At 40.1% G+C, this 20,450-nt stretch overlaps 3 protein-coding genes across 5 annotated transcripts; 2 read left to right on the forward strand and 1 right to left on the reverse strand.

Annotated features, from left to right (window-relative positions):
• Positions 1-796: 796 nt before the first annotated feature.
• Positions 797-19,183, reverse strand: letm2 (leucine zipper-EF-hand containing transmembrane protein 2). Of its 2 annotated transcripts, none has more exons than XM_034237762.1 (11): positions 18,915-19,183; positions 18,142-18,210; positions 15,408-15,924; positions 8,995-9,138; positions 5,863-6,006; positions 5,521-5,724; positions 5,300-5,419; positions 5,008-5,127; positions 4,300-4,398; positions 3,754-3,822; positions 797-3,263 (listed from the first exon to the last, which is right to left on the reverse strand). In XM_034237762.1, exons 2-11 carry the CDS (start codon positions 18,186-18,188, stop codon positions 3,207-3,209), a joined length of 1,521 nt encoding a protein of 506 aa, XP_034093653.1. In that variant the 5' UTR covers positions 18,189-18,210; positions 18,915-19,183; the 3' UTR covers positions 797-3,206. The 2 variants fall into 2 exon arrangements, with proteins under 2 accessions (XP_034093653.1, XP_034093644.1); XM_034237753.1 differs by having other exon boundaries at positions 18,721-19,178.
• LOC117560774 lies at positions 10,908-11,815 on the forward strand. Its single transcript, XM_034237791.1, has 2 exons — positions 10,908-11,477; positions 11,626-11,815. Exons 1-2 carry the CDS (start codon positions 11,047-11,049, stop codon positions 11,798-11,800), a joined length of 606 nt encoding a protein of 201 aa, XP_034093682.1. The 5' UTR covers positions 10,908-11,046; the 3' UTR covers positions 11,801-11,815.
• LOC117560765 lies at positions 11,807-13,824 on the forward strand. 2 transcript variants are annotated; one of them, XM_034237771.1, is made up of 3 exons: positions 11,807-12,324; positions 12,402-12,798; positions 13,024-13,824. In XM_034237771.1, the coding sequence occupies exons 2-3, from the start codon at positions 12,522-12,524 to the stop codon at positions 13,806-13,808; spliced, it is 1,062 nt and encodes a 353-aa protein (XP_034093662.1). In that variant the 5' UTR covers positions 11,807-12,324; positions 12,402-12,521; the 3' UTR covers positions 13,809-13,824. The 2 variants fall into 2 exon arrangements, with proteins under 2 accessions (XP_034093662.1, XP_034093670.1); XM_034237779.1 differs by having other exon boundaries at positions 11,807-12,798.
• Positions 19,184-20,450: the final 1,267 nt, after the last annotated feature.

Here is a 20,450-nt window from a genome sequence, read left to right on the forward strand (position 1 = left end):
TTTTGTTGAAAAGTCTAATTTCTTTAAGTTTCTAATGTCATGACTTTTTCGGATCCCAATTAATCATTATTACTACACTGGAAAAGAAGGACACTTACTTTTAGTGAACTTTAGTCCACCTTCTACAATAAAAATGAAAAATAAATATTATGAATCATTAATTAATCAAATTCCTTTTAATAGCTTCCACTTTATGTGACTCATTTGATCCTAATCTATGACATGCATTATCACCACACTGGTCAAGTAGGCCACACTTCTTTTTGTTGGATTTTAGGACTTATTTTATTGAATTTAAATTCAACAGTTACTTTATTGAAGTCTTAATTTATTTTTCAATAGCTCAAATGTCAACAACCCAAAGCATTACTCCCCTGAATAAATAGGACACACCACTCTTTCATTGTTTCTAGTTTTTTTTCTTCTGTTATATGATATGAATATCGTTTCAAAACATGCTGCAGTTTTTTTATTGACATGATCATTTTCGTTTTATCAGCTTCCATATAATGTGACTTAATTACTCCAAATGTTCGCCGAAATCTTTTGGGGAGTGTGAAATGTATCTTCCTACAGGTCTTTTTAATTTGTAGGTATCAGGATCTTGGAATGTATGCAAATAGCATAAAATAATGCCCAATATAATTTAAACATGCATTTCAGAAAACTTGTGATACAAAAGCATACCGTCTTAATGTAATAAATCAGACATGGTATTATTATAAAATCCAGATACACCTTAATTGGATTTCCCAACCCAAGTACTGTCGACAAAGAAATATATGATACGGCTAGAAAGGGTTCAATTATTTTTATTTCTGTACATTTTGTCTTCCCAGACACTCACTTTCAATGGCAAAGTTGATGCACACATTTAACACAGGGTAAGAACTAACTGGACAGCAGTGCATTTCAAACTGAAAGAAACAATCCTTAAAGACAAGAGGACACATCATGGTAGCATTGATGAACCAAACCATCTGAGATAGCAGGAAGTTGTAAATACCAGACAGGCACACCGAGATGCTGATGAATGAACGATGTGAAACCAGGTAGACAATTAAGGATTCACCTGTGAATATATTGCAGATGCAGAGAAATGCATCCTGAAAATTCACAAAACTTTTTCATTTCAGTTCAAAGGCACAGCAGAATATGAACCCAGTCTAGTCACCCCCATTATTGAATGCTGTGCGATCCTTCTATCATGCAAGAGAAGGTGCCAGTCGCCAACATCAGAAAACCTCCTCGCAGATTAACTAAACACATCTAAGGAGCAGCTTATCAACATGACACAGCGCTCAGGTCAGTGACCGATGTTTTTGAGAGCATCGACCTTTTGTTTCACAACATTAATCAGTTTCATCTACTCAGAATGTCTTGGGATTCTTTTTTTTTTTATATGGCAGCAAAGCCCAAACAAGAGATCAGAAAGCAACTAATCAGATCCCATTTGTACCACAAATGCAGAGCTGATCGCTTTTTCCATTAGTATCAATACTGGGAAAGACTATTTTGGATCCAATGGGGAAGGGAAGAGGAGACATTCCACTTAAGAGAAATGGTGCAACTGGGCGCTTTAAACACAGCGCGATGAAGATCAAACCAAAAACTGTTGTACAATATAGAAAATCTGTTGTGATGAAAGGAGCAAACATAAAAACAATCGCCCTTTAACCTTAGGCACATATGTAAAACCAATAAAATAAATCTTCATTAGCAAACTATTTGCTTAAAAAATATCCTTTGATTTTGACATCCACTTCTCGGATATGCCTATGGATAAAATAGTAATGGGGAAGAATGTTTGGAGACAACACGTTACTCCAACAATGTCAAATGTATAAAGAGGGATGGAAAATCTTCAGCAATGTCAAACACACATTCAACTGTATTCATACAGTACACATGTATGTGGTAAACCTTCCAATTATAGCTTTAGGGTCATATTATGCCGTAGGATATTTGGGTGAATCAAACTGAATGCTTTATATTTATCTCTTTTGGAGCCACCATACCAAAACAAATCTCATTTGTGGCTTCAGAATTTAAGCTTATTCCCCATATTAATAATATGTCTTAATGAATAACATCAAGTATTTTCAGTTTAAAATAAATCTTAGTATCATAATGTTAAAACACAATACATACACTATACAGTGTATGCAAATAAAATCTGCACAATTTGCAGATAGTCTGTTCAGTGGTTTACCAGTGGAGGCAGACTGCAGCTTACCTCAGTCACCTCTGGATTTAAGGAGTGACCTTTCTCTGAATAATATACCATCTTCATGTTCTAATTGCAGCAGAAAGCAGCTACGTTACACCCTGTTCAGATGTAGGGCCAGAACAAATCTGCAGCTGGAGAAATGACACGATGACTTTTTGAACCTTTTTGCTTTTTATTTCATAAGCCGGTTCAGATGTGTCATTTGCTTCAGCACCTCAGAATGATCCAGCTTCCTGGAGATGGTACCACTACTACTAAACTAAAAAGTTCATTAACGTATTTCTGAAATAAATTACTTCTCTTATATCCTGAAGAGGAGCGAATAAGGAATCCAAATAAAAACAAATGAAATACTTGACATTTTTCAAGGGACTGTAGACTTTGCATAGCAAAATATACAAGCTGCTGCTGCTGCGATATAAGACGGACAAAAATATACAGAATATTTACAAATGTACAGGAGAAGGAGGGTGCCTGGACTGTAAGGAGACACCATCAAACAGACGGTTAACCCGGCTCTGCCGTGGGCAGTTTGGGCATCACTTCCAGGACATTAGGTCAAAGTATTCACACCATTAATGTTCTGCCAGTTCTCTGAAACGTCAGGCTGGTTTGTCCAGCTCGAATGGAGAGTGACAGAGAACGGAGTGCACAAATCAGAAGGTTTGAGGGGATAAAGAAGCAGAAGAGGCAGCAGACCTTTCCCTGGGTGTAAACGGAGAGCGAGAGAAAGAGGGAACAGGACTCCCAGGATCAACATACCAAACACAATGCTGAACGGAGCCAGTGATCCCCCAGTCCCTCTGGACTGAAGACAGAACGAGATATTTAAAAAGGAGGAGTTTAAAGGTCTGCCGAAATGCAGACCATCAAATGCCCCTTATCTGACCACTACAACCCTGTGGTCCCTCTCTTCCCCCCCGAGGACACAGAGCTCAGTCCATCCTCTCTTCAGTCCAGAGGCTCCAGCTCCGCTTTATACACCGTTGGCACTCATCTTGCTCTTCTGGGATACCTCTGTCGCTGCTTTAGCCTGCAGAAAAAGAAGAGCTTGGTTAGACTACCACATCATGTTTTTCCCCATTTAAAACCTATTCAAACATACTTTTATTTTTACTATTTATATCATCCTGCCTTTAATTGATAGCTCACAGCCATTAGGTGACATCATGGGATAGATAGTGAGAGAGGGTTAGCCGTCACAAAGGTCATCAGACAGACATGAATCGGGGTCACCAAGGTCATATTAGACTGCTGAGATACCCTGGCCGTGGTCTAATAATTACATCATGTGACTTTTCCTAACCACTTTTCCTTGTCATCAATGGAAAACATCATGTAGTCAAGGAAAGGGCTGAATAGCTGTTTTTCCAGAAAAGTAGCCCAGTCCCATTGTGAGAGATTAACATGCCATGGGACAAAGATCAAAGCCAGGAAGCACTAACAGGATTAAACCTGTGCTGCATAACATCTCAAACTGGTTTCTGTGGATTCCACAGCACCGGGCAACAATGTGATTTCACCTGAAGGACTTCAGCGGGGGTCAGGGGTTTGTCCGAGATCACGGGAGCCTTGTCTCTCAACTCCTCCACCTGCAGCACACAGGTAAACAAGTATAAGATGGAGGTTCCTGCACGACTTAATGGTTCATGTGAACTGCTCCCCAACACGCACGTGTAACAATCATTCTTACATTTATCAAACCAACCGCTGCAGTCATCTATCTACAAAAGGTCTAGGCACTTTTGGGTGGTATCTATCTTCTTGTCCCAGCAAATAGATTAGAATTAAGGCTGGGGTCATATGGCAGCATTACCGACATCACAGCGTTATGCATAAAGTTACTAGAATGACTGCGCTCGGTCAAAGCATGGATTTTCCTGGAGTAAACACTGCAGTCAAACTCCTTTAGTTTATTTTGAGCAGTCATGCCCTGATTCTGTAATGTGTACTAGTGAAAATGTTAGATTTTTGTCTTGATAATGAGCTACATAGTTTAATTAATTCATAATTGTTTTTCTTTCGTAATGTTACACCATTCTGCTGCTGTGTGTTATGAATCCACTGACCAATCTTTCTTTGATGATGAGAGCAGGGTCCGCCAACATGTCGGTGCTAACTGAGGTCACGTTTGCTCCTGCATTCTCCACTGGAGGAGGAGGAGCTTTCTGCAAAAACAACAACAAACATCTGATAAGAAGACATTACATTACATGTTAGACGCTTTTATCCAAAGCGACTTACATACATTCAGTACTGTAGACAATCCCCACAGGAGCAATTTGGGGTGAAGTGTCTTGCCCAGTGACACAACCACATGCTGACTGCAGTGGGGTTTGAACCTGTGCTCCCCTGATCCGGACGCCAACGCACTATTCCACTGCGCCACACGCCTCCCACGAAAGACAGGTCTGTTCCTTTTATTGGCCGGATTTAGATATCAATAAAAGGAAGATAGATCTTGTGCGCAGCAGTTAAAAATGTGAAATTATTAATGAATTTTAAATGTTTTTGCTGCTTTTATATATTTAATTTTAATATTACATTAAAATTCCACTACTTCATCAATGCAAATAACCACTAGTTGTAGCCTAAATAAATAGTTATTTCATAGTACATCAAGGTGCTTTCCGTAAGGAGAGCAAACGGTGAACGGTACCAAACGTCAGTGACCTGAATACCAGAAATTGAACTGTTTGAAACTCAAGCCGCAAAACTTGCCCTCTGATCTGTACACTCAAGGGGAAATGCAGTACAAGTCTAAGTAAAGGACGGACCTCTAGTTTGGCAACAGGCGGGATGACTGGAGGTTTTGGTTTGAGGTCGGTCAGATACATGGCTCTGGAGAGCAGCAGCAGCGATGGAGGAACGTTCTCCTTCAGGTGCAGGTCCAGCCACTAGACGGAGAACAACATTGATTTAGGGAACAATGACAAAATATAAATAGTTTCATTCTTTTATTAAACAAAAAACATTGAACTCCTCAGCCTCTGAGAATGTTGTGCGGAAACATAAATGTAGTGTCTTAGGGACCAATAAAAGCAACAAACTCATCATGTAGCCTCTCACCTGCTGCATCTGCTGATTTAGCTGTTCGGTTGTGAGACCCAGAGACCTCATCCCCCGACTACGACACGCTGCCTGAAGTTCAGACACACTCAACGCTGGCACACCCTCTGCTGCAATCATCTGTGAAGAAACAGAGAGGGGAGTCAAAACGTGTTGCACAAGAAAAGATGATAGCTGCACATCAGAGGGGACAACGATCACATCCTTGACCTCCATCTCACCTCGTCGTCTGACTTGATGGTTCTGAGCTGCATCATCAGCTGGAAACGCAGCAAGTTGTTTGTGCCGATGGGCTGCAGCTCCAACAGTTTACACAGAGCCACCAGCTGGGGTCGCTCCAGGTGCTCCAGCGTCAGCTCGTCCTCAAACAGCTTCGAAAACCGGACGATGTCCTTCGTGGTGGGCTGCTCTCCTGTGCCCCGGACCTGACGAGAAGACAAACTGTCACTAATGCTGCGCACATTTGGTCACAACGTTACTCTTAAAAAATGTTTCCCCTTGAGTTAAGCTAGTTAAATGTGTTTTAAGTCATATAATTGTCAATAATAATAAAAACAATGTACCTTCTGAACATATGTGGAGAAGCGCTGTGTCTCATCCTCAGTCTGAGCTTTTGCTTTATTCCTTTGAGCCATCTCAGCGATGGTCTCTTGCAAAAACTTAGCCAGCTCCAGCTTCGCTGCCAGACCTTTCTTCTGCTTCTCCTCCTGCATGAAGAAGAGTGAGACGCAGGTTAATTAAAACTAAATACTTTTGAAGACAGCTTTAGTTTAATGCATTTAAATACAGTTGTCGAATACAGAACATATTGCTAACATTCCGGTTAATTTTTAAGGTGGCATTAATGGCCGCGTAGTACAAAAACACGACTTCACAAACAATTTAAGACAGTTATGTTTTACATGTTTTGTTTATAATTGTAGGTATCGTGGAGCACGAGAGCATTTCTGTTATCCCTCAACAGAGCTCCACAACATCAGAGATGTCAGGTCAGCTGGACCAAGTACAAAAAGCTGCTGCATTTTATTCACAGCAGATGAGAAGTTAAAATTACCCAAACAATAGTTATATTAAGGATTTTTGGAAAGATAGTTTGAATCTGACAGGTTTGGAGAGCATGTGTACATCAGGCTACCGCTCCTAAAGTAAATAAAGATTAGATAAAGTCTGCTGCCTGGCATATCTGAGCAATTATATAAATCACAATTGACTCTGGTGTAGGGCTGAACGATTAATCGATTTTAAATCGAAATCGCGATTTTAAATGATGCGATTATGAAATCGCAACGCCTGCGATTTTTTTTAACAATTTGTTTTTTTTCTTCTTGTGTGTCAGTCATCATTATTACATGTCACTTGTTACACCAATCAGAAGTGCTGTGCTCCACATGTACCAACCATTGTTAACCAATCAGAAGTAGCCCATGATAGAAGGTGATAGACAGATTGATCCAATCACCTGCCAAGTATTTTTGAAAGTGCCTGCCCTTTCCAAATGGCTTCCAATGGAGCTTTCATAGATGGTTTGGTGAAACGAACCATCTGAGACAGGTTAGTAATGCTCCATCACATGTTTTACATCTATTACAGGGTGAATCTTAAACTGAAGCTTGACTTTAAAGTGGACCTATCATGCTATATTTAAAAAATATATTGTAGGGCCATACCTATATAAAACATTTCTGTGAAGTTTTTTTTTCAAAATACCAAACAGATCACCCATTGTAGCCATACCTCTTACTGCTCAAACCCCTCTTTTGCAGCCCTGTTAGGGAAGCGCAGATTTTGGGTCCTTAGCTTGAAAAAAAAGAAAGAATAGGAGGCGGAGCTAATGCCTGATCAGAATTCTACCAGAGATAAATTCGTTTGTGATAAAACGCCATCATGTTTAAACCACGTCAAGGATTATTTCTGAAATAGTATGGAGCTCAAATGCCTTTTCTCTTGCAGGTTTATTTCCTGCTTTTTAAAAACACATGTGCTCTACAGTACAGGTTAGCTCTGAGTGTTAGCGAGGCTTGCTAATGTAAACAAAGACGAGATTACGTCCAAAACATGTCAGGCATTGTTTCTGATAGCAATTTTCTGTGGGTCCGCTGCCGATTTGACGTCAGATCGGATGGACATGTCACAGCCAGGGGTAGACATTAAGGGTAACATTTTATTATCACTGGCCCCACCATTGTAACCACTGGCCCGGAGCATTCGTTCAAAAGAATCAACTAATCATGAAGAAAATGAACACATTTGTTGCAATAGTAATGTATGCACAAACTACATTACTACTTGTACTACAACATTTGAATCATCAGTTCTTCCTCATTTTCCTCAATTGTTCATATTTGGTTTATTAAAATAATTATATTGTGGTCATTGTTAAAAAATGTCTGCTATTATTATTATTATTATTAGTATAATGCGCTTTCTGCCTTCCTGTCATTATCAGGAGTTAGAAATGTAATGGCTATGTAATAGATTAGAACCTTCATTCTCCTAAACTGCTGGGACATTTCCCTATCGCGAATATACCTTTATATATATGTTCTTGTCAGCATAGGTCGGCATTGATGTACAGAGCCGACTAAAGACCTTGTTTATATTGGCATCATATTGAGAGGTGCAGCCAGTGACGCATCCTAAAACCAGGAAGTAAGCTGCTGGTTCCCTCGACAAAAAGCAATGGGATTTCTCCACAGGGTTTTGGAAAATAGCTGGAAATAAGGTCTGTGGAAAACAAACCTGTTTGATAAATGCACGTTTTGTTCAGCCGGATAATATCCACACCCTACTTTTATAATGTTCGAATCATAAATCTAATCGATAGATTATAAAAGGGTTTTAGGATGCGTCACTGCACCACTAGAAGCCAACTCCATCGATCAAGCTGGCTGAAACTTTCTCTCCCTCCCCGTCACTCTCCTTTAACTCCTCCGGTGACTTTCTTTTATTTGAAGATCGTTTTTGCCCGGCGCTTGGCCGGTTACCGCTGGTATTAAAAAAAATTTGGCGATAGGTGGCGCGAAAGTCTGTAGTGAACGAGCGCGCTCCCGCTCACGGGAGCCTGCTCGCGCTGCGCAGGAAACAGCGGTTTGCTTTTCACCCAACAACGACAACCGCCTCACGAAACGCTATGTTGTAGCGTTAATAAACGAAACAATTTAACAAAATGGCTTGTCAAAATACCTATAACACAGGACCATTTTTTTTTTTTTTAAACCAATATTTTTAGTGGCCCGAGCGGGCAAGTGGAAAGTACGTTATGCTGACCCGGGGGGTCTGAAAAGTGCTTTCGGGTTAGGGTTAGGGTTTGACGTCTAACAAACATATCTATGCATAAAAGACATCACAAAGTGCATTTTGCATGATAGGTCCCCTTTAAAGCAACCCAACGGAAGTTTCATGTAAGTTTAGTTCTTTCACTCGTAGCTCGGGCTGCGGGGGTGCTAGAGACGGGAGCATGTTGATGCGACCTTCCTAGCCAGAGATATGGCCGCATTTTACAATAAACTTCCGTTGGGTCGCTTAAAAACAAATATCGCAAATCGAATCGCAATATTTGTCAGAAAAATTGCAATTAGATGTTTTCCCAAAACCGTGCAGCCCTACTCTGGTGGGCCATTCATGCAACAGTGTGTGTGTGTGTGTGTGTGTGTGTGTGTGTGTGTGTGTGTGTGTGTGTGTGTGTGTACACATGCCTTTTTAGACTCTGTCTCGAAGGTGGAGGGCAACATCTCCGGGAAAAGTTTGAGGAAGACAGGAAGAAGGAACTCCATGAAAGGAACGATGATGAACACCGTGAAGGGCACCAGACGGAAAAGGTCAGCGCAGGTCCTCAATAGCTGTAAACAAAAAGAAAAAACAATGTTAAAGTGGAAAATAAATTAATCCATGCCAGAGCTCAGGTGTGTTTGCATGCTAGATCCATTTTGTGTCCATAGGGCGATCACAATAGAACCATAATATTGCAGGAGGGGATGTTCCTTCACCAAAGAATCCCCACATGTGGCTCTAACAGTCATCTTCTAAAATAAGCCTTAAAATAGTTTACTAGAGCATGTACACAATTTGGGTCAGTGAGAGTCATGGAGACATACAGAGACAGTATGTCCTGTTTCAATGATCTACCAGTGTCTTCTCTCAGTGAAGTGTATCTGAAATCTGCATAAATGAATTCCAGAGGGTATTAACCATTTCTAACATGCTTACGTTTTCTGAACACAAGCTCAGCTGACCACGTCATGTGATCTGCTGTTTCATATTTACTATCACATAAGAGAAAGAAAAGCTCAAAATATGAAACTAACGCCTATACTTTTGTTAAAGAAATTGTCAACAATTAATTTATGATCAAAATGTGTGGCTTTACATCATTGAATAACTTGCTACTAGCTCCAATGTCAACACTTAGTTACAGTCAAATATGAATGACAGTGCACCTAACAGTCCTTAACAAATACAGCAGACTACACAGACCAATACTAGAACTGAATTGCTCTCACAGCAGGACTAGTGATAAAACTGTGGATGATTTTTAACGGCTGTCACTACGGTACTACCCAACTGATCACTTGCTCTTCCTCCCATTTGCTACAACTTCGGGTACACATTCCTTATTGACATGCAAAGGTGTGAACCATTCAAAGTAACCCTTAAGCCATATAATACAGGGCTCGACATTAAGGATGGCCTGGGGCCATCTAGTATTTAGCTCGGGCAATGAAGCCTCACCTGCTGGTTGCCCGATCGGGCAATCTATTATGTCAGTATCATGCAGCTCGCGGATCCAGTAATGACTGACCCGACAGTAAAACTAAAACACATCTACTATAACTAGTTTAGGTAGTTTGAGAGGTCATTAAAATAGCTACGTGTGATATTCTAACCTGAAGTGTGTGTTTTGTCCGCTCACCGCTGCATGTGATTATGCAGAGCTGCATTTCGACTCGTCAGCCTGCTCAGCTGATCTCTCTCTCCCGTCAGATTAGACTTCACTCGCGTTTATGTCCATATCGATCAGATCCAGCTAGTTCTAGCTACTGATAGGACTACCTGCTTATTAAAAGACACCTAAACAATAAGTATCGCTATGCAACCGGGTGAGGCCACAAAGTATAGCGCAGCATTATGCATTTGTTTACATGCCCACCGGAACCCCGAGGCATTACCAACAGATCAACGCACAATCAACCCATACAGGACATCTCTTTCTCCACATTAAGTGTTAGACATTAGAGTTGACAATTCTTGTCTGTCACATAAGTGGCGCAACTGAATACTACCCGGACAATGAATCGAATGCAACCACATTTTCGCGGGAATTTCAGTTTGTTACGGATTCTGATGCTGAATACATAATGATCAAATAATTTAAAGTGAGAGTGTATTACAATGTTTCTTAGTCCACCAAAGCAAGGTGAACAACCTGGAAAGAAGAAGAGAAAGACTGAGCTGCAGCCCCCCCCCCCAAAAAAGAGAATCAAAAGAGAATCCCAGTCAGAAGAAGAGAGAATTCAGAAGGCCAGAGACTATGAGGGGAAGGAGAGGGCAAGGGCATTCATCCCAGCTTGGCTGGACCAGTTTCCATGGCTGAGATTTGACAAAGAGAAGAATGAAATGTTCTGTGAGCCTTGCAGACATTTCCCTTCCATCAGTGATAAGTATGTATGAACTTATTATTATATAATTATGCAATTTTGTATATGTACTTGACTTAGAAAAAATCCTATATTCTGGCCCCAAATTCCACTATGTACAGGGGGAGTTCTGGCCAATTTTTGTCCATGTCTCGACTTAGAAAAAATGTTGCCCCAAACCCCAAAAAATCACATTGCTTATTTAAATGTTTCCCTAATTTCAGGACATGCAGTCTGTACAAGGGCAACAGTACATTCCGCAAAACATTACTGGATTGTCATGATCCAAGCAAGAAGCATGAGCTGTGTGCTGCAGCTTCCCAAGCAAAGATTGATGGTGAGAATTCTGTGGTGGCCCCTATACTGCGTGGCCTCTCTAAGATGCAGGATGAACTTCGTGCTGGCATGAGCAACCTTTTCCATGTGGCCTACTTTGTGGTCAAGAGTGAGAGGCCCTTTACAGATTTTCCTGTCTTGGTGGACCTGAACAGGAGGACCGGTGCCAAGATGCCCCTGTGTTACCACCACGACAAAGCCTGCGCACGGTAAATATTTTCTTCAAAAGTAAATGTCTTTTCTTCACAACAAATTTTTAGAATTACTGGTACCAGTACTTCTTGCATTTATTTCACCTTAAAATGTTACAACTGCCACATGCAAATGTATTAAACTAATTGATATTTTTACTTTTAGATTTTTTGTGGACATCTACCAGTTCATTTATGACCCTATTCTGGCTGAGGTGAAGAGTGCCCGATTCTTCTCAGTCATGATAGATGGGGCAACGGACAAGGCGATCCTGGAACAAGAAATCGTGTACGTACGGTACCTAGACTCCACCAAGAGGCCAAAAAATGTGTTTTTTTAGCATTGAACACGTCAAGCGAGCCAATGCTAAAGGCTTATATGCACTCATTATGGGAGGTAAGATATTCTTTTCTGATGACATGTGATTATCTATTTAAAAAAATAATAATTGTTTGCTGATGACATTTAATAAATGTGCTATTTTAAATTAAAAAAACAGCATTTGCACGGGGTAGAGTGGACGACTGGAAGAAGAGGTTGGTGGGGTTCGGGGCAGATGGGGCTGCTGTTAACTTCGGGAAAGACAATGGTGTCCAGGCCCTCCTCAAACGGGATATCGCATATCTCATTGCCCTTCACTGTGTGGCCCACCGTGCTGAGAGGGGGCTCGTTGACAGCCTCAAGGAGCTTGACAAGCTCAAGGCACTTCATCAGAACCTTAAGTGGCTTTACAAGCACTATAAGTTCAGCCCAAAAGCCTTACATGAGCTGCGTTTGGTAGCGGAGGCCTTGGAGGAGAAAGTGCTGAAGCCAACCAACCTTGCTGGGGCGAGATTTCTCCCTTACATACACAAAGCCAACAAGGTAGGTCTAAACAAATATTTAATAGATAATTAAATCTCATCAGGATAGAAAATATAAAATTGCTATCTTTATTGCAGATTGTGTGCGAAAGCTACGCGGTATTCGTGACCTACTTCCAGGATCTCATAAGCACTGAGAGAAGACCGAAGCCAAGCCCAAAGGTGCGAGGAAGGGCGTACAGGATCCTCACCTTCCTCATGGACTATGACAATGTACTTTTCAGTTATTTCATGCGTGACACTTTTGAAGCCCTCTCTGAGTTGTCACTGAACTTCCAGAAGGACAGCCTGACTGTATGTGATGCTGTGGAAGCCCTGGAGACATGCTCACTGAAGTTAGTGGACCTGCAGTTCCAACCAACTGAGGGGATGCAGGAGGTCATTGATGCAGTCTCAAAAACCGGCCTCTTCCGAGGGACTAAACTCAAGTATGTCAACGAAGGGCAGATTCTCTTTCTCCGGAAGAAAGTCATAGGTATGTGCCCAATAATATTTTCTTCAAAGTAAATATTCAATATTTTTTCTTCAAAAGTAAATATTTTCTTCATAAGTAAATATGGGCATAACATGTTTTAATAGATAATTTTTTTATGGTGGTCCAAAGACAGGAATATAATTTCACATTTGTTATGATATAAATGATTTTTTATGGTGGTCCAGAGACAGGGATTATAATTTGACATTGTGTATGTGTTTGCAGATGTGCTCATCAAGCACCTGGAGAAAAGATTCCAAGATCTCCAGAAAGGGAGTGTCCCTTCAAAATTTTCCATCTTCAACCCCAGTCAGTGGCCCTCTGACAGACAGGAGCTGGCTGCCTATGGCAAACAAGACTTTGCTGATATCTGTGAGCATTATCAGCCCCTGATGGACGAGCACAGTGTTACAACTAAAATGCTGAAGTCTGAGTTCATCCTCTACAAGAGTTATGCAGCAGCCCGCACACTTCGAATGCCACAGATCTTCTCTGGCATCCTGTGTGACACTGAGAGATGCAAACAGTATAAGGGGCTGTCAATACTGTTTGAAATATACCTTGTTCTGGCAGTCAACACTGCAGTGTGTGAGCGGGGGTTCAGCTGCATGAAGAGGGTGAAGAACGACTGGCGTTCCTGTCTGGGTACTGAGCAGCTCAGCCGCCTGATGTTTTCCTCCATTGAGGGCCCCTCAATGGACAACTTTGATGCTGCCGGAGCCGTGGAGAAGTGGTGGACCTCAGGAAATAGGGCTCGTCGCCCTGGCTTCAACCCGTGGCAGAAGGAGCAGGAGCAGGAGATACGGGACGACCTCTATGAAGACCTGGTTCTTATGGATCAGGAAGCCGAGCAGGAGGAGAATGTGCGCCAGGAGGCCATATCTGACGAGCTCGGACTTGAGGCAGAGAATGTGGCTGCTGGCGAGAAGCGCTTGGCTGAAGCTCTTGACGACTCAGATGAGTCAGACATAGACGAGTCAGACATTGACACTTTCTTGAAAGACTATTAGTCGTTGAATCAGCAAACACAAACAAGAAGAAGTGAAATTAAGAATAAAATTGAACAATATAATATTGTGGTGGTTCATCTTATAATTCTAGAGAATGCACCAGACAGCATCTAAGACCTGCAGGTCCCCCAAACCTTTCGTGTGTCATTTCGTCCGTGCGCATTTTTCAGGGCCATCTCTATTGGACTCAGGGCCATCTGTAAATTAGCTTAGATGGCCCACAGGGCCATCTCCCAAAATCCTTAATGTCATGCCCTGTAATATATGCCTCACTAATGTTTTACTGACAACAACTTAGAGAAAGAGTAAAAACTACTTCCAGAGCCGTTAAGTGAAGACAAAAAAAGAGACCAGACTATTGTAAAGAATCCAGACAGACTTGCTGCTGTGACCGGAGGGCAACAGAAGAAGTTCAATGCTAAGACCACGGCAAAAAATAGAACACATTTGAAACCAATATGGCGCTTGTGGAATGTTTGCTGATGAATGAACCTAATTTTAAAAAAGTAAATTCGGAACTACAGCATGCTGAGCCTAAAGATCTCAATGTGCACAGTTTCTTTCACCCAAGTAAGTCAGGGCGACATTAATATATCAAAGTATTTTGGGGTAAATGTACAAAACAGAACTGTAGGGCTGCAACTTTCCATAATTCTTTGGGGATACTTTCATATGTAGATCATTTTTTGACTTGGTTTCAACAGTCCACATTCAGAATATGGTAAATGTTTAGCCATGCTTGTTACTTTCAGGTATAAATCACTCACTAATACACACAGGTAGGTTTAATGTATTCACCGAAATTCATTCATACAAAATATGATGATTTAAGGTTACAGGTTAGGGCTGAACGATTAATCGATTTTAAATCGAAAGCGCAATTTCAAATGATGCTATTATCAAATCGCAAAGCCTGCGATTTTTTTAAGTTTTTTTATTGTGTGTCAGTCATCCACACCAATCAGAAGTGCTGTGCTCCACATGTACCAGCCATTGTTAATCAATCAGAAGTAGCTCATGATAGAAGGTGACAGATTGATCCAATCACCTGCCAAGTGCTTCTGAAAGTGCCTGCCCTTTCCAAATGGCTTCCAATGGAGCTTTCCTAGATGGTTTCTGAGTCAGGTTAGTAATGCTCCATCACGTGTTTCTATTACAGGGTGAATCTTAAACTGAAGCTTGACTTTAAAGCAACCCAACGGAAGTTTCATGTAAGTTTAGTTTTTTCACTCGTAGCTCGGGCTGCGGGGCTGCTAGAGACGGGAGCATGTTGATACGACCTTCCTAGTCGGAGTTCTGGCCGCATTTTACAATAAACTTCCGTTGGGTAGCTTAAAAACAAATATTGCAAATCGCAATATTTGTCAGAAAAATCGCAGCCCTATTACAGGTTTAGCTTTATTTGCTTCTATATTGTTGATTATGCAAGCAGTGTTATTGTTTTACCAATGCAACAGTATTTGTGGTGTCTTGTGAGACTACTACATGCATAAAACAATAACTAACAGACTGTAAATTACCTATAGACCTGTGCCTGGGTTTTCAGTTACTGATTATAAATATTATAACATTTTACAGACTGAATAAAGCTTGTCTTACCCTTCTCCTCTCCCTGCGTGAGAGCAGTTGTCCATGCAACAGCCTCCACACCATCCTGCCTGCAATCTTGATATCGATGCCGAGCAACCGGAAGCCATTGTAGTAATGCTTCAACTCATCAACAATCTTCTGATACAGAGCCTTCTTCACGACTGCCTTCTCCTGCACCGGAGGGACAGCAGATGCGGTGGCGGCTGTGGGAGTCGTAGCGGGAGCAGGTGGAGGTTGAGCCTGAGCCTGGGGGGCAGCGGAGTCCTTTTTAGAAGCATCCTGAGCAGCGGCTGGTGAAGTTTTAGTGTCCTCTTGTTTTATTTCTTGCAGGAGGACACTAAAACTGGAGCTATGTAGAGAGCGGGCGAGTAGGGTGGAGTTGTGGTCACGGTAACAGTGTGGGGAGCCGAATCGGGAGTGCCTGAGGGTGACTGCGGAGGAGACCTGGCGGGGAGGGTCTATGTGGAGATAGGCTTTGGAAGACAGAGTGGAGCAGCTGTTCCTCTTGGATAACAAATATGATCCCCTGCAAACGCAACAAGAAAAACTGGTAAGTTATTTCATAATATTGTATTATTGATATGAACAAATAAAGAAAGTGTAATGCTTGTATTTGATGGCCAGATTATTTCATTAATAAAACACATTATGAATTTGAAAATAATTAATTTGTGAATATATATAACATAAAAAAGTTTGTGTTTCCAGCTTCAGTCGGCTCATATCATCATCGTAACTGAATTTAGGGACATTTCTTAAATCCTGCTTTTTATACCTTTATGTTAATTGGCTTTCAGTATTATTCTCCCCAGCCTTTCCTGGCACATGTATACGTTTTTCTGAGCTTTACTACCCCCTGTAGCTCAATGGAATAAAGTGAAATGTGTCGTTGTGCATCTGCAGAATACAAATAAAGTAAGTCTCAATACCCCAATACAGGTCATAATAAAACTAATCATAAAACTAGACAGACATTTGTGCTAAGGTTTGGTGTAGATAGATATAACTCTTTAACCACCTGTAGAGTTATGTATCAGCAGGGTTAAGACTTTCTTTCTTCCAGTCTTTATTTCGAACAGATTAAAAAATAACAAATGTGAAAAACAGAATACCGTATTGTTATAATACAGTATTTATCCACATTCATGGTAATAGTTGTATATTCAACAAAAAAACAAAAAATGTCTTCATATTAATAATAAATCATATGTGTCCGAAAGAGAGTAGGAGGAAGCAAATGCTTATTAATTCCCACCCCTTACTTGATCAATGATTGTCCTTTAAATCATTATGCAAGTTATTCCTACATACATTTATATTTATACACAATCATTTCTCATCTTCAATCACCTTTCTTCATTCTCATAGTTTTCCCAAAAAGTGTTTCTGTACATCCTTTTAAACTGAATTATGCTTGTGCTTTGTTTTAACTCCTGCTCCAAACCATTCCATAAAATCACACCACAGATTGTTAAACTCATACTTCTCAGAGTTGTTCTGACCTCGAGTTTCAAATGTAGATTTCCTCTCAAATTATCCCCACCCTCTCTGTCTACGAATAATGTTTTTAATTTCCTAGGAAGTAGATTATGTCTGGCTCTGTACATGATTTGTGCCGTTTTAAATTTAACCAGATCAATGAACTTCAATATGTGTGACTTCAAAAATAATGCATTAGTGTGTTCAAGATATCCAACATTATTGATAACTCTTATAGCCCTTTTTTGTAATGTGCATAACGGCTGTAGGTTGGTTTTGTACGTGTTTCCCCAAATCTCCACACAGTAAATCAGATATGGCAATATTAGTGTGTTATATAGAGTATGCAATGAGTTATAGTCCAGAATGTATCTGGCTTTTCCCAATATTGCGATAGTTTTAGCCAGTTTTGCTTTTACATGAGTGATATGAGGTTTCCAGCTGATTTTGTGGTCTAAAACCACACCAAGGAACTTCATTTCATATACTCTTTCTATGTGTATGTTAATATCTAGTATTAATTGTATCTGTGGATTTGTTTTATGTTTTCCAAATAACATAATCTTTGTTTTGCTTATATTTAATGATAATTTGTTTGTGTCAAACCAATGTTTTACTTTAATCATTTCTGCTGTTATCACTTCCATTAGCTCTTTCAAATTGTCACCGGAACGAAAAATATTAGTGTCATCTGCAAATAAAATACATTTCAATATATTTGATACTCTGCCAATGTCGTTGATGTATATTATGAACAGCTTTGGACTTAAAACATATTAACTACTAAAATTACTTGTTGCAAGAATCCTATTACTACAATTGTGATAATGGAATTGTGGCTCAATTAAAATAAATAAAATAAAGGTATAGCTAACATAGAATACATGTCAAAGTCTCTGACAGTTGGTATATTTTTGTCTCGCTGCATAAATTGACAAGTTGCTAACTTTGACATTTAACATTATGCAACAGACTGACTAGGCTCATGAGAAAATGGGATGAAAGTGAGGACAAAGCAGTGTCAGATCTTGCATCATCAGTAGAAACCAATGTAGTCCTGTGTTTACATCGTGTGTGTCATGAGACACATTGAGTAGGCCTCACTGTCTGCAGCATGCACTGTGTAAACAGACACCTTAAGCTCTAGTGACTTGAACACAGCACAGAGGATCCAAGAGTTGTAACTGCTGTCAATCCACTTTGTGAAATTAAACATTTCTGCATTTCATAAAGTTATTTAGTTACAGGATATTCATTTTCTTACCTTGATCTTGTGACTGCAAGAAGCACCTGGTGACTAAATACGGCCATTGCAGGGGCAGATTGCAATATTCTGTTAAAGGCACACATGGAGACAGGGAGAAAGAGAGAGGGCGTGTTGGTTTCATGTTACACCGGCATGGTCCGACAACAGGCTGACTGGAACAATACAACAAGCAGTACAACATGTCCTCTCACATACAGTCTGTTGCTAAAACAGGCTCATTACATAAAGTACGCTGTGCAAATTAGCTGTTAACCATGCAAAACATGATATGATATAAAACATTAGCATTCGCGCAGACGGTCAGCAGTTAAGCTAACATTATGTAACCACTCAACTGCAGCACAGTTCGCTACTAACCTGACAGATATTAACCCGGACAATGTAAGGCTCACCGGCTTAATTCAAAGTTAAAACAAACCAATAATCTAATTCATCTATACACATTTGGATATAACTCCACATACAATTGACATGTTGCCTAGCGTCAGGTTAAATCACACAGCCACTGTTGTGCTAGCTTTATAAATGGTAATGCTAAACTGAGGAGGAAATAATTGTTGATAAATTCCTACTCACGTTAGTTATGTGTCACCAGAAAATTATATATCTCCAATATCTTTGAATATCAAAATATTAGTTCTGTTCTCTTCCAGTACTTTAAGATTAAGATTAGCATCATGCTAGTGAATTCTCCATTGAAGCCTCCGCTAGCCTAGCCTGTTAGCTCCCTGCTGGTGAAATGGCAGTCTGCGGATGACGAGCCCACTAACCTCCAGCGTCAATGACGGAGCTATGGCTGCCGCTGCTGACTGGGCGTAGTAAGGCTTCTCGGTGAGACGGTTAATAAGATAATCCATCCACAACAATCGGTCGAGGTGAACGGGAGCGATGAAAGTAAGGGCTGGTGTGGTGATAAACCCATTTACGGAGGGTTAACACGGTAAAATTCGTCGTGTTTGAGCTCCAGGCCCGTTTACTCTTGTCGTGCAGCCTTCCCCAGGCAGCTGCACTGAAAGGTCACACTGTACACATGCGTGAATGTTGTGCGTACAAACCGAAGATCCTCTATGTGTGGAAATATGACTCACTACGTGGTTTACAAATAATAATTTAATTCATTTGAAATCTTTCCCACTTATTTATGGTCAGAGGTGGAAGAAGTACTCAGATCTTGTACTTACAAGTAAATGTCGTGCATTCAAAAGTGTTACTCAAATAAAAGTGTGGGCATCAAAATATACATAGACTACCAAAAGTAAAAGTACTCATGCAGATTGGTCCATTTCAGAATAATATATTGTATATGTTTTGATAATAATAATATTATAATTGATGCGTTAATATGTTAATCAAAGCGTATAAATGTGTTTAATTACTTTGTTTACTGCAGGTTAGCTTGTGAATGTACTAAACTAAAGTCTGATTTAAGTGTTGATTATATTTCACAAGATTAATTCTAATCTGCAAAATAAATAAAGGTATTTAATTACATTACATTATTACATGTTACTTGTTAGACGCTTTTATCCAAAGCGACTTGCATACTCAATACTGTGGACAATCCCCACAGGAGCAATTTGGGGTGAAGTGTCTTGCCCAGGGACACAACCACATGCTACTGCAGTGGGGTTTGAACCTGTGCTCCCCTGATCCCAACACCAATGCCACACGCCGCCCATTTTAATAAGTGTTGTAGAGTAAAAGTACACAATTTACCTCTGACATGTGGAGTAAGAGTACAGCAACAAATGTAAATACTACAGTAAAGACAAGTCCATCAAAAGTGTACTTAAGTACAGTACTTGAGCACATCTAGCTCCTTGCCACCACTGTTTTTGTTGAACTATTTTATCTATAGTCTGTACCAATATTGAAAATTAATAATTGGAGTTGAGGGTTATTTAAGTACTAAATATTCTCCATTCTCTACTCTGTTCTTATATTTTGTACATCAGTGCTGGAGATATGGAAAATGAATGCTACTTATGTTATACTTTTTACATGTGTAAGCATTTATCGTATATACTGTATATAATATATATATAATATATAATATATATTTTGTGTTTGAAGTTTATATTCTGTATAACATAACTACAAGACAATATATACAGTTTTTTGTTTAGAAAAAGCCATTCAGAATCTTTTTTCATTTTGCATTCATAGTTTCATTCATAGCCTAGTTTTAGTAGTTGTTCAGTATTCTTTTTTCTGCAACACATTAGGTAACAGTTTTTTCCAAGGGATAGCTGGATTTTTGTGTTGAGGTCACTGGCCACTTACACTAGAAATACCAGAAATACAAT

The sequence above is a fragment of the Gymnodraco acuticeps genome, unplaced genomic scaffold (assembly GCF_902827175.1).
Source record: "Gymnodraco acuticeps unplaced genomic scaffold, fGymAcu1.1, whole genome shotgun sequence".
Lineage (NCBI taxonomy): Eukaryota > Metazoa > Chordata > Actinopteri > Perciformes > Bathydraconidae > Gymnodraco > Gymnodraco acuticeps.